This window comes from Bidens hawaiensis, unplaced genomic scaffold, assembly GCF_021521415.1.
Source record: "Bidens hawaiensis isolate Kalapana, Puna unplaced genomic scaffold, B.hawaiensis_p1.1 tig00015319_1, whole genome shotgun sequence".
Lineage (NCBI taxonomy): Eukaryota > Viridiplantae > Streptophyta > Magnoliopsida > Asterales > Asteraceae > Bidens > Bidens hawaiensis.
The window spans coordinates 583874-598799 of record NW_027492368.1 but is presented as its reverse complement, the minus strand read 5'-3'; the positions used below and the strand labels follow the sequence as shown (position 1 = coordinate 598799).

The following is a 14926-nucleotide window of genomic DNA, read 5'->3' as shown; positions in this document are numbered from 1 at the left end:
AAAAGCAATTGTTAATTAACTGTAAATTAAGTGGACCCAAGCATCTAAAAACATAGAATAAATTAAAGATGCAGTTGGAATTTTAAAATAAGTAAAAAAAAGTTCAGAATATCCAAACACAAAATGTTAACTAATTAATAAAACAGGAAATACAATTTACAACTTATGAGTTACATTGATCAAACGGTTACTAGATAGAAAATGTTTCACGATCGATCTTTCAAATTTCATTTATCTTCCATGCTTCGTTAGATAATGGTGTTTTGCTCCAATCAACATCATGACCAATACATTACACATATATGATGTATTGGTATGATCTCGATGCAACAAAACCAACAAATATAAGGTTCACTTGAAATGTTGATGGTAAACGTACATACTAGGAAAAAGTGAGCTGGATACGTTGTGCAAGATCCTCAGCACTTAACTTGCATTCGATTCCAATCTACCAAAATCATAAACCAGAAATCAACACAAATCTTTTCTTAACTCACTATAACTATAAATAGCCATAGCAATATATATATATATATATATGGGGAGATTTCAAATGAGAACCCTTTTGAGTTTTAAGAACTCGAAAGAACTCAACGTAACGATTTTTTTTTCGAAATTTTTTTTACACATGCGTAATATATGTAGGTTACATATACGTAAAAAAATTACATAATTTTTTACGCACCGAGTCGACTTTTTACACATGTGTAACGGACGTAAAAGTTTGTGTAATCACTTACATATTTATTTTCTCTCCTACTTTGATTTTTTGGTCAGATTTAATCTCTCTCAACCACATATTCCAATCCATTTAATTAAATGTATGGCAAGAATTGAGTTCTTAAGTTCTTAAAACTCAACATGGTTCTCAAAATATCCCTCCCCTATATATATATATATTCTAAACTTTCATCCAACAACAACAACAATCATACCTAGTAAATCTCACACATAGCAAAACTATTTGTGAGGTCTGGGAAGGATGTGATGTAGGCAAGCCTTACCTCTATCCCTGAGGAATAGAGAGGCTGTTTCTGAGGGACCCCCGGCTCCAAAAACAAGCAACATAATAGTAGAATAGTAAATAAAGTATAAAATAGACTATTGGGAAAATGCAATATTTAGTATTAACGAGAAAAAAAAAATGATAAGTAGATAAAATAATTAAAATAAATAGCAGTATTAATAGTAAAAATAAACAACACAAGTAACAGAAACAAATTATACTAAGCTGGTCAGGTCATGGCTCTAAGACATATTTCTAAACCAAAACTATATCATTTTCCTAGAAGTCCTTAACCTTAATCCTACGTCTCCAAGACATATTTCATCCAACAAATGTTTACAAAATTAAATATGATGGGTTTTATTTTTTACTTAACATTATTTTTTATGGTGTTAGAGCATTCTCATCCGGTTCCCCAAAATATTATGAGAGGAGTTTGTAAATTATAGGGTGAGGTTTTGATTGCTTGTGAGTGTAAATTATAGGGTTGAGAGAGAAAATGCAGCTTTTTTTTTGTAAATTTAGGGAAAAATTAGTGATTTTTTTTGTAAATTATATAGTGAAAAAAGAAAACTGTAATAATTAAAATACAAAAAAAATATTATTTAATTAAAAAGAAGAGAGAAATATAAGGCTTTTTAATATAATTATAGAGATGAGAATATGGAATCGGTTAAGAATTCTCTTAGCAATGCTCCAATAAGACTTTAGTTAAATCGTCAGTAATTTATATTTGAGTAGTTAGTTGGTCCTGCATTCAACCCGTACAGAAATAAATGAAACATATACTTAATTAAGGCATGTATGCATGCAGTACATGTAAACAAAGTGCTTTATCAGAGAACTAAATAAAGATAAGCTCACCTTAATGGTAAATGAGTTAATCATTGTGTCGTCAACAGTGTTGATTGTAGCCTGAAGGATTTCAAGAGATAAGTCTTCAAGAACCAACATTATCTTCATTGCATGTCCTGGTAACGGAGACGATACAGTCTTCAGAAGAAGATTAGCCCCTGAGAACTTTACCTCAACATCGGCAATTGAAGACTTCGAATTGGCAACAAGCTCGTTAATGGTATCAGAATTAGATGAAGAATTACAAGGTGAAGCTGGTGCTGTATTAATCATGGATGATAGAGATTGTAGGTATGAAGTGGTAGATGGCAACCAGTTGTGCCTGTATGGGCTCGTTGATTGTGGGGTCCTTGTAACAAAATAGAAGAAATCAGCAACCGGAAAAAAAAACACAACAGAAAATTGCTGCAATTATATATTCTATATCTAGCAACTTTTATCATAGAAAAAGAACAAATCATACGTAAACGTATATATAGAAACCTAACAAAAACAATGTTTTTTTGTTGCTATCTATGATAGTTTATACAACGGGAAAAGTGAATACGGTGCTGTTAGCCGTATAAGCTTGTACGTCAAACCAATCAAAACTACGTAGTTTTGATTAAAACCCCTTATTTAATTCACGATCCCTTCCATATTTACAAAAAATTTCATATCTTGACTTATGACTAGACCATCTTTTGTGATTTCAACAAAGAAAAGTTTTTACAGGTTTTTCAAGATGAAACTTATATGGTTTTTATTGAATAAATTTGTTTCTCATTCATTTATAATTGAAGTATTATGTATGGCATTATTGATAGTAATACGGAACTTATAAATTGAATAGAAAAAATAAAACAAAATAATCCAAGAAATGAAGTCACTAATGTACAATTTTAAGGAGTGAAAAGTTTTGCAGATTTCAATATATGGTTTTTGTGATTTTATTGTATAAATCTGTTTTTCAATGCATTAATTAAAATTCAAAAAAATAATAAAATAATCCAAAATCGGCAAGCCAATTGCGTGCATGAGCTGATCCAAACAGTTGAAAACTAAGTTATATTTGTGGTAGGAATTGGGGAAAACTTAAGGGGAAAAAATGATTTGAATATTCAAGATTACTATATAAAAGGGGAAGGTATTTTAGTTAAATAAGGAGGTTTTAATCAGAACTACGTAGTTTTGATTGTTTTGACGTGAAAGCTTAAACGCCCAACAGCACTGTATTCACTTTCCCCTTATACAATTGTACTGTACACTAAGTGTCATTAAATATCTTAACCTATAATTTTTCTTTTATGCACAACTAACAACTATTAACTAACTTACAAGTCTAGATTAATATATAATATCTAACAGTGTCTCATATGGAAATCAAAAATCATATTATAAACGTAAACCAATTATAATAATGCATAATAATAAGTAAAGTAATAATAATAACACCAGTGTAGTTTTTATAATCGAATATTCCCCCTAAACTAAGCTTTGTTTAGGCTAGTTTAATTAAGAGATAATTTTATCTACATCTTTCTCATTGAATGCATAATTTGATTATTTCTTTTGTGATAAGATGCTTGTTTTCCTTTGTTGATAATATTTCTTCTTAATAAGTTCTTGCCTAAGAATTCTTCCAATCAAAGAAACTAGTGTTATACCCGGCGCGTTGCGCCGGGCAGGTTGGTAAAACCCAGGTGATGATATACCCAAATGTTGCCGGTCCTAGGCGTTGAGCCGGTAAGTCGACGCAAATTCAGTCGGTTTCGGTTAAGTGCTTTATAATACCAGAACTTAAAACCAAAGATAAAATAAAAATATATAAAATTTGAGGTGGATCAATTGAGTGGTGTCAGCCGGAAAGACTCAGGCATTGGGAAGATCCGAGCATTGCCGATTTTGAAAGTTGAGACGGCGAGTCTACGCAAATTCGGCCGATTTCCATCACATTGGTTACGACACAGAAATTAAAACAAAATGCAGTAAGTCTACGCGAATTTGTTCAGTTTCTGTTATATTTGTCACAGTACCGGAACTAAAATAAGAAAAAAAAAACAAAATTCAACTACAAATACGGTGCCGCCAAGTGGTCCGATTGGTACTTAGCGGCACCAATGTTTGTAATTATATAATATAATATAATATAATAATTAATTTGAGAACAGTTTTCAAATTTGAGGATTTCGTGTCTTCCATCTCAAATTAGACATCTCGAGTACCACCTATATTCCTTGATGCAAGTCTGATCAGTTGCATTTGTATTCATCATTATCACTTGATCGCCTCTTCTAGTTTGTTGGATATCAAATCTCTCTTATCTCGTAAGCAATACAATTTCATTTTATATTCATTCTCTTATATTATATCCTTTTGCAAATATATAGGAGAATTGTGCATGTGTTCCGATCATAGCATGAAACCACAGTCCAAATTCAATAAGAAGAAGAAGATGAACCGGGAATTGCCACTATCTGCAAGTGGTATTAGAGTCCAGGTTAAGAAGATTTTGCAATAAAAATTGCAACTTCAATCCCTCCCATTGCAGTTCATCCATCGATCTGGAACATTGTTGTTTAGATATAGTAATCTAAAATCCAATTACGGGAAGAAAGTGATACATATAGATTGGAAGTGTTGCAATTGGATACTAGACAAAGAGAAGGCACATGGAAGAACAAGAAATCATTGGAAGCAACGAGGAAAGTCAAAAAGGCAAAGGCCTTTAAGCGAGATGATGCTCGTAAGATTGCAAAGGTTGGAGACAAGGGTGATACGGACGGCAAGCGAAGAAAGATCTACAAATGCTATCATTGCCATACTCATGATCATTTGGTGGCAAATTGTCCAAGTAAGTTTTATCAAAATTTTTCTTGTAAAAACTTCCAATTGGGAAAAAATCTGGGTTGTTGATGGCTTGTTTAAGAACGCATGTGTGGGAATGAATCCATGTTTAAAGATTGAAAAAGTGTTTTTCAATTGAAATGAGAATCGAAAAGGATGGGATTCTATTTTCTCATGGATTAGGAGAAATAGAGATTGTTGTGAATGGGAAAACTAGATCCATTCCAAGTGTATACCATGTACAAGCCTAGAACAAAAATGTATTGAGTTTGTCTCAATTGAAAGATCAAGGTTATGATGTAACTCTTAAAGGGGATAAGTGTTACAACACTATGTTTGATTAAAGGAATAATCAAGAATGTGATCGATCCAGAAAATACTTATTTTAATAATTTTGGATGATCAAACAAAAGAAAAGTATGATGTTTGTGTTGATCATGAGAAGAAAAGATTCGGATGTCTAGAATGTTAGAACAAAATAAAATAAATAAAAAATCAAGGGTCAAGTTCTTGGACAGCACTCTACACACATGATTATGTGATATCATGACGTGTAAAGAATCTTTGAGAGAAGAATTCACTAAATTCGTGAGGTGTTTTTAGAAGAGCACTTCAATCAAACTATCAAAGAATACCCGCAAAAACTTCCAAGTGGTGATGAAATTGATTTGTTCGATCTATATTTATATATGGGAGAAGCAGGTGATTATAGGCAAGCCACTAAAACTGGTAAATGGTTAGACATAGCATTAAAGATGGGTTTCCAACAATGCTATCTGACTAACCAAAGTCACTACAAAAAAAGGCCATTTAGTGGCACACATTTTTAATGGCATTTAGGTTTTGTGTCACTATTTAGGTTTTTAATGGCACTTCGTTTGCTTACAAAACATGTTTAGTGGCACTTAGTATTAGTGCCGCTAATTTATGATTTTAGTGGCACTTTAGTATGCCACTAAAAATATAGTGTCACACATTTTTAATGGCATTTAGGTTTTGTGCCACTAATTTAGGTTTTTAATGGCATTTTGCATATGTCATCTTTGTTTATAACACATTTTTAGTGGCACTTAGTTTTAGTGCCACTAATTTATGTTTTTAGTGGCACTTTGCGTATGCCACTAAAAATCTAGCGTCATAATTTTTCAATGGCATTTAGTTTTTGTGACACTAATTTAGGTTTTTAATGGTACTTTGCGTATGCCATCTTTGCTTATAACACATTTTTTGTGGCACTTAGTTTTAGTGCCACTAATTCATGATTTTAGTGGCACTTTGCGTATGCCAGTAAAATCTAGTATCACGCGTTTTTAATGACATTTAGCTTTTGTACCACTAATTTAGGTTTTTAATGACATTTTACGTATGACATCTTTGCTTATAACACATTTTTGGTGGCACTTAGTTTAAATGCCACAATTTATAATTTTAGTGTCACTTTGCGTATGCCACTAAAAATCTAATGCCACGCGTTTTTTATGGCATTAAGCTTTTGTACCACTAATTTAGGTTTTTAATGACATTTTGTGTATGCCATCTTTGCTTAACACACATTTAGTGACGCATACCTTTAATGCGACTAATTTATAATTTTAGTGGCGCTTTGTATACGCACATAAATCTAATGACTGTTGAAAGGAAACAAAATAATGCAATTTTATGGTAAAAAAATGGATGGAACTTCTCAACATAGATCTTAGGCCTAAAAGTCTATAATGAGTTATTTTATTGATATTCTGCTAAATCAAGAAAACTTGTGATCTAATTTTAAAGTTAATAATAATCTCATTGTTTGGATCTATCTGTATGATCTTTTATATAGGTTTGTGTGTGAATATTATGTAATTCTTATGTGATTTAATATAACTAAAAGATAGCTGAGCGAAAACTAGTTAAAAGTATTGTGAAAAACAATATGAGCCGGAAAAGTTAGTATAACTAGACTAAGTTGTAATGGGAAAAAATAATTAAATGAATATTAGTGAACAAACAAGACGTGTTCATGTTCATTTGTCTAACTAAATGAACAACTTTTATGTTCATGTTCGTTCGTTCGCTTATTAAATAAACGAACATAAATGAGACTCTTTTCAAACTTAAAAGAGCTCGTGCTCGCGGTTGGCTCATTTAACAAATAGAAAAAAATATATGAAAATAATTATAATTATATAAAAAAAATAATTGATAAATAGTAAATGAGCCGAGCCGAGCTCGATCTTGAAAATCTACTCACGAGCTGAGCTCAAGCTTTTAAAATATAGCTCAAAATGAGCCGAGCTCGAGCTCAACCTTCGTGTAAGCTAAAGGAGACAAGCTCAAGCCTAGTCAAGCTCGGGCTCAGCTTCGCGTGTTTGCACTTCTAGATATCCTATCTATTAAATAATAATATAGTTTTAAAAAGATACCATTACACACACTGGAATATATAGATTTAAAAAAAACCACAAAATAATAGTTCTGCACAAATTATAAGTCTCCACGAAACCATTGATGGAGACGACGTGACACTTCTCCGTCGACGGTATCACCAAATCAATGGCGATGGTAACTTCTCCGCATCACAAAATCTCCGGCGACGGTAACTTCTCCACTTCACCAAATCTCCGACGACGGTAACTTCTTCACTTCACCAAATCTCCGGCGACTTTAATACGATTTGAAATTAGGTTCAAGTGTTTAATTGTGACTGAGCTTTTAGTTGAAATTAGGTTAACTGTATGATTGAGTTGTTAGGTTATTGGTTGGCATGATTTGAAGCTAGGTTTAAGGTATAGTTAGGCATTGATTTTTAATTAGTTAAAATAGACCAATATTAGTTTTCTTATTATAATATATATAGTAAAATATATATTTTGTTCATATCCGTAGTTATTATTAAATGATGTGTTTATATTTGATAAGTTAGTTAATTAATTAAATCTTAGTTATTGACTTCCCTAGAGATCTCAAAGTAGACTAAGTTCGATCCATTTTAATTACTATTTAAATATCACCGTTTAGATAAAATATACTCACAACCTGTTATTTTATCTTTCTTTTGGAAAGTAATGGTGATTTATGGTTCTTGTCTATTTCAATACATGCCACTAATCTTGCTATCTTCTAACTAATTTTTTGTGAAAAATATATACAGACTATTTTGTCCAGGGTACACTTTTGGTTTTCATTGCATCGATAGAATATACTGTTTGGAGAAAGGTTCCCGAGCAAAAGAAAGAAGATATGTATTTACTCGTTAAGGCATAGTCTTTTATCAAGCTTGATATGTAGTGACCCATTAAGTAAGAGGTATATGTTAATATATATAGTTTCTATTTGTAGTCCAAATTTGTTATTAATCCTAAAGAAACAGATGAGATGTGATGCTAAAAGATCGAACCGCCCAAGATGAAGGAGCGTCATGTTACCAGGACAAAGTCGTTTGCTAGACTTTCTCATGAAGAGGTATTATTTTCGCTATTTTGAAATAAATTATTGTCTTTTTTTTGTTTCTTGTCCTTAACTAAACATCAAACATAATTACATGCCATGAATAATAATGTTGTGTGCCCAACATGAGGTGAACTACATATAAAAACTCACACTCGTAAAGATGGAACAATTATTGACGAGGAAGCTGCTAAAGTTGTGGTAATGTATATTTATGTAGGGATGAGCTTGATAATTGGTATCGATACCACAGTCGCATACCAAATACCGCACCGAATTTCTCGGTTCGGTACCGATTACGAATTCTAAACATCCCAAAATTGTATAAATTGTAATCATGAAAAAAAATAAACAGAAAAATAAGATAAAATTCTAAATAAATGATACTAATTTCATTGCATTTTATAAATCAGTAAAATGTTACCTCTTTTTCAGTTTTTACCATTGTACTTCTTCACCTGTGTAGCTAATAGTGTCTTACAATGCAAACATAAGAAATATTAGTCTATCTTATTTTCCAGCCAAAAGATTAATGAAAAACAAATATATATTTTGATTTCTAGTAGGGGTGTAAATGGGCTTATCTGAGTCCGAGCTCGATTCGCAAATTTGCTCAATCTCGATAAGTGAACCTTGGGCTAGGGCTCGTTTATTAGCATTATACATTACTAGTTTAAAGATATAAAGTGATAAATTTACTAACTTGGGAAAACCATAGTTTATTAACATTAGGTGTGTTTCGGTCTTTTCAAAATTACTCATCTTTATTATTTTGTATTTAGGCTTCACTAAAAGCTATTGCAAGTGACTCTACAAACGCATCCGGATATCTAAGTGATTTTTCAAATGATGAGTACTCAAAGTTAGGCCCGGAGAAAGAGGGATACGTTCGATTAGTTGGAAGGATGTCAACCGCAAAAAGTAAAGGTGATTCTTCAACAAATTCACAAACAATTGATCAACTAATGAGTGTTGTCAATATTATGTTCAACATTATTCAAGAACATATTCCCAGTGTAAAATTGTCTTCGGTTCTTAGCGATATGAACATAAAGGTAATCACATTCATAAACTATTGTTTATTCTTTGTTCTATTGTTACACATCTAATTGTTCTTATTTATATGTTTTAGGTACCGGGTACAATTTCTCCGGTTAACCAACTATCATCTTCACGAAATAATAATGGTAATTTGTTTATGCCATTAGTTTGTAACTCGAGAAGCAAATCCTAACCGGTTAACTGAACCGTAACCGAAACCAGCTAATAGCCGGTGTTGGAGAAACCGGTTGCTTTCCAATTCTAATCAATGGTTAAAAATCGGTTAGAGGTTTTCACATAGGAACCATTCCACTGAAACCGGTTAACGAACATATATTATTTAATAAATTATTATGTTAAAAAAACAATGCATCACCATACTGAAAATATATTAATATATATTAAATAATAGTATAGTTTAAAAAAGAAAACATCCCATCTCCATACAAACTCAACCTAATGGTTCCTATGCTTTTGGATTTTCACAGTTATGAAATTAAGTAACAAAAAATCATCACGAAGCTCTAGAGATCCACTACATTGAAATATATTATTATATATTAAACAATAGTATACTTTTAAAGAAAACTACGCATATCCACACTGAAATATATTATTATATAATAATTAAGCCAACTACATAAGTTAGTGTTCATATTGTTTACATACCGAAGAGTTTTTATTTTTTTTATTAGGTACTTTGCATGAAGATTGAAGATGATGAAAGGTGAAACTTTTAGTTTTATATAAATATTTGTTGATTCCCTTTTTATATTATTGATGTTTTTGTTTGACTTGAGAGTTATTAGACATTTAATATGCGTTTGGAATGTGATTTGTATGTGTTTAGAATGTGATCGAATTTTTAATTGTGGTAAAGATATTATGATTTCTATATTTGAGAATTTAATTTTTATTTTATATTGTTAAAAGGTGCCACTAAGATCTCAAAAATTTGTGGTGGCAGTTAAAAAAATGCCACTAAAGCTCAAAAGTTTGTAGTGACAGACAGAAAAGTATCATTAAATACCGAAGGTTTGTAGTGGTAGACAAAATAGTGTCACTAAGGGGGTGTTTGGTACAGAGAAAAAAAATGAGAAGAAATGGAAATGGAAATGGAAATAGGAGAGAAATGGAATTGGAAAGAAATGGAAATAGGTGGAGAATTGAAAATCATTTCCTTTGTTTGGTAGAATAGAGAAAAGAAGTGAAAATCATTCTCCTTCTCTCAACCTAACTCTTCCAGCTACCACCAACTCCACCTTCTCCTCTCTCTCTCCGGCGACCGTTCTTCCTCCTCTATCTTCTTCTAATCCACCACGGCCACCAACCACTAAAACCACAGCTGCCGCCAACCACTCCGCCGCGATTTAGGGTTGCTAGTTGCGAACGGACGGACGCCGGTCGGAGTAGGACGCGACGGAGTAGGGTTCCGCCAGTCGGAGTAGGACACGAACGGATGTTTTTGCCTACATCATCGCCGGAGTTGCTAGTTGCAACGCGACGGAGTAGGGTTCCGCCGTGCCGGACATCATCGCCGGTCGGAGCAATGGAAATAATACTATACACACTTTTTGCCTACACCGAGAAGACAGATGAGTAGAGCAGAGAAGCGATGGTGGCTCACAGAGAATTCCGTTTCTCTTCAAAATGGAGAGAATTGGATTTCTCAATTTTTTGCCTACACCCAATTCCCAGAGAAATCCAATTCTCCCCCCAATTCTCTACCTAATTCTCCCAAACAATGGAAATCCAATTCTCCACCCTCTTTTCTCTCTACCAAACACCACCTAAGAGTTTATGGTTTTAGTGGCAGACAAAAAAGTGTCACTAAAAGTTTGTAATGGTAGAAAAAAAAGTGTCACTAAACGTCCAAAAGCTTGTAGTGGCAGACGGATAAAAATGCCACTAAAAGTACAAAATGTTTTTAATGGCGTAAAGAGAAAAATGCCACTAAAAGTCCAAAATGTTTTTAACGGCATACGAAAAAAGTGCCATTAAAGCCCAAACGTTTGAGTGGCGAATGAAAAAAGTGCTATTGAATGTTCAAAATGTTTTCAATGGCATACGGAAAAAAGTGTCACTAAAAGTTCAAAATGTTTTCAATGGCATATGGGAAAAAGTGCCACTAAAAGCCAAAAAGTTTGCAGTGGCAGACAAAAAGTGTCACTAAAAGGCTTTAGTGGTAGCGCTTCTAGTGACACTTTTTTTGTGTGTCACTCGTTCCAACAAGGTTCTTTAGTGACAATTTTGTGGTTTCTTGTGATACTATTTGTGTGCCACAAAATGGCTTTTTGTTTGTAGTGAACCTATACCAGTATATCTAGACCTAATGGCTTAGAAGTGCGAACTCGAGAAAAAAGGATCCTGGTGAACCAAGCACATGTTTAATAAAAGAGGAAGAGAGGGCTGAAAATTTGAATGATAGATATCAAGAGAAAGAGCAAGATGTTCTTATGATAGAAGGAAGTAATGAATGATGAAGATAAAGACTTAGGACATTAGGCTAATTATGAATGCCCTATAAAGAACGTTCAGCTTTACTAGAAAATAAAGAAACAAATAAGGAGGAAACTCTTGAAAAAGCACGTACTCTTGTTGGAAGATATATACTTATGAGGAAACCATTAAAGACAATGAACTCAAATTGGATTGCTTTGAAACTTTGATGACTTCTTTCTTGGGAAGAACTTGAAGCCGGATCATTTCCTTTGAGGGGGCAAATTTTAGCATTTAATTAATCCATTCAAAGGAACCAGACGGCCCAATTAGTGTTTATTTAGTTTATGCTTGAAAAGACAAAATTGTATTAATATTTCTATGGTGTCCGGGCCACCAAACAGTTAGTAAATAAAGTCCCATCTTTGTATTCAATTCAGATGTAAACGGGAGTTAGGTTGATCCATGGCAAAGTAACAACAGTGTTTGACGGTTTATTAACAACCGGAGCATTGAAATGACGCAACGGTTCTTGACGTGCCTAACCAATCCTATATACGCCCGTTAAACAGTTTGTAAACAATTATCAATTGTAAGCAATACAATTTCTGTTATTATTCATTCTCTTATTTTACTTCATTTCGCAAAATACATACGATAATTATGCATGTGTTCCGATCATAGTATGAAGCCAAAATCCAAGTACAATAAGAAGACGATCCAGGAATTGCGACTGTCTGAAAACATAAGCGTCAACTCAACCTCGGATACCACTTCTTTGAACAATGAGAACAAAAGTCACAAAAATTGCATTGCAGAAACTTCAACACAATAATAATAATAATAATAATAATAATAATAATAATAATAATAATAAATAAAAAAAAATTACGACACATGTTTATTCTATTTCCATCAAGTTATATGACAGAAAAGAACATTTAATTCTGCAGTAATAAATTACACAGAGTAAAAACTTAACCAGAAAATAGTTCTTTAACTGCTCATGTCATCATTGACGCTTTATATAACTAGCACAAATTATTTTAACTGCCTTTTTTTTTAATTCAGTGCATCTTACAGTTATTAGCTAAGTTGCAAGTCTAGATTAGATCTGACAAACCTGGGGCTAATGGGCAAGCTTGGCCTTGGGCTCAAAGGTGGTTTTCTAGGACTCAGAGGAAGGGTTCTGGGACTTGAAATGAGTCTTGGGCTCAGCACATCACTGTACACTTTTCTTTTCTTCTTAGCCTCTAAAGATTGCAGCACTTGCTGCAATTCAGTGATGTAGTCAATTACACCTCCAATTATTGAAGCTTGATCTCCCTATAGTTTGCATAAACACATGATAATTAAGGGGCGTTCAGAATTGCATATTAAAGTTTTGAATAATTAGTTTAAAGGTTGCTTGTTCAAAACTATCTCATGAAACCGCTTAATTATACACATGTACTTAGCTTCAATATAAGAGAAAGACAGTGAGTGGTTTGGGATGGCAAAAGCCGGAAAACCGCCATATTTATGCCTAAAGCAAGATGAATAATTAGTGTATGATGCGGTTTTTACAGTTCTGGACATAATAGTTTTATAAGCCCCTATGTATATTATAATACATGGCTAGACTATCCCAAAACTCCCTCACAATCAAATACATGATGAACACATTTATTAGAATAACATGTTTGATTGTCCATTTTACATAAAAGAGAGAACAAATGAATGGAGTATGATATACCCTTTTGACATAAAAACAAGGCATTAGAGACCGGAGGATCACTAAGTGTTCGTTCATCGTCTTCCTCCGGTTCCTCTCCACGGTGACATGATTCATTTTCAACGACCCGTCTAAACTTTCACAGCCTTCATCTACTTGTGATGATACTTTTTTCCTCTTGTTTCCTCGTGAAAGCGCTTCAAGCTCCACGTCCACAAGTGGTTGAACATCACTCGAAGAGATTGATTTCTGCGAAACTAACTGATCATGCAAGCTACCGTCTTTGACACCGTGTTTCATCTCATCTAAAGGGGTGAAATCATGGTCAGAAGCGCCCTCTAACGCCTCCAGAATACTGAAGATGTCGTCGGACGAAGTTCCACCAAAGTGCTCGGCAGAAGGGTCGAAGAATTCAGGTGAAAAGTTAGAGCACTCAGTAGCCATTTTTGATCGTCAAAAATATTGTTAGAAGGTGTAGTAAAGTTGATTGGAATAGAAGTTGAAGGTAGGTTGATGGGAAGATAATAGAGATCCTAGTAGGGCAAGAAGTATAATGTTTCTTGAGATCTTGTGAGGATAGTGGAAAGAGAAAGGCCAAAATCAGGAAATATTAATAGGCAGATTATGGATTGTGACTTATCTATCGACATCATCTACTCTCTCTCTCCAACCATGATTCTCCTATCCTTTCAGTGCACCTTTTTTGAAGCATGTTACTAGTTAATTAACCAAATGATACAGCATAATGTTCGTGTAATGATGGAACACTAGCAATTAATGCAACCGTCTTAAGGGCCTTCGTGCAAGTTTACCTGTCCATATGTATTTTTTACTCTAGTTATCGTCATGCACCACTACTGAAGACAAGGGTTTAACCGTCTGTGAAAGTCATCACAGACGGTTGGGAGATGGAAATATTACAATGAAATTATATATAGCTTTGTCGATCCATAAAGGTGGCAAAACCAAAAAGTTAGTTGTATTACTAGAAGAGTGTCACAAAACATGTTAGCTTTTAGTGATGACTTTCTAACAACAGTAATTATTGTTTTGAATTAATTAACTATTTGATTTTCCAAGATGTGGCAAATGATAGAAGGATTGCCAAAATTTTTGCTAAATAATGTGGCATGATGGACAAGGGATATGTTGTTATAGTAAGATATTATTCACACGTGAAAATTTTAAATCTTGCAAACTATAGGTATATACGATTTATAGAAGGATTGTACTTTGTGGTTAATAAAACGAGGGGCACGACTCACGAGAAAGTATATATTGACATTTAATTAGTTATTAACTGCATGTTATTATTTAAAATTACGAGCAGCTTTTTTTCCTAAAAAAAAAGGTATAAATAACTATAGTAATTTATTTAAAAATGATGCTCTTTTATATTTCAAATATAACCAGGGGTGTATTTATGCTTTGGATAGGGTGGGCCGGTGCCCACCGTTCGGCTGCTGGAGTGTCGTATCTGCAGGTATAAGTTAGTGTATGAAGATCCAAAAATCAGTCGGTGCCCACCGTCGGACCACCACGGCGGAACTAAGGGAGAGTCCAGAGGTAAGCGAAAAAAAAAAAGATTCGCTGGAGTTTTCCCCGACACCGAACTG

General features: G+C 33.4%; 1 protein-coding gene across 1 annotated transcript; it reads right to left on the bottom strand.

Moving 5' to 3' along the window:
- Window positions 1–382: 382 nt before the first annotated feature.
- On the bottom strand, window positions 383–14008 carry LOC143548912 (transcription factor SPEECHLESS-like). The gene is made up of 4 exons (XM_077039953.1): window positions 13332–14008; window positions 12720–12922; window positions 1871–2210; window positions 383–448 (listed from the first exon to the last, which is right to left on the bottom strand). The coding sequence occupies exons 1-4, from the start codon at window positions 13752–13754 to the stop codon at window positions 383–385; spliced, it is 1032 nt and encodes a 343-aa protein (XP_076896068.1). The 5' UTR covers window positions 13755–14008.
- Between the last annotated feature and the right edge of the window lie 918 nt (window positions 14009–14926).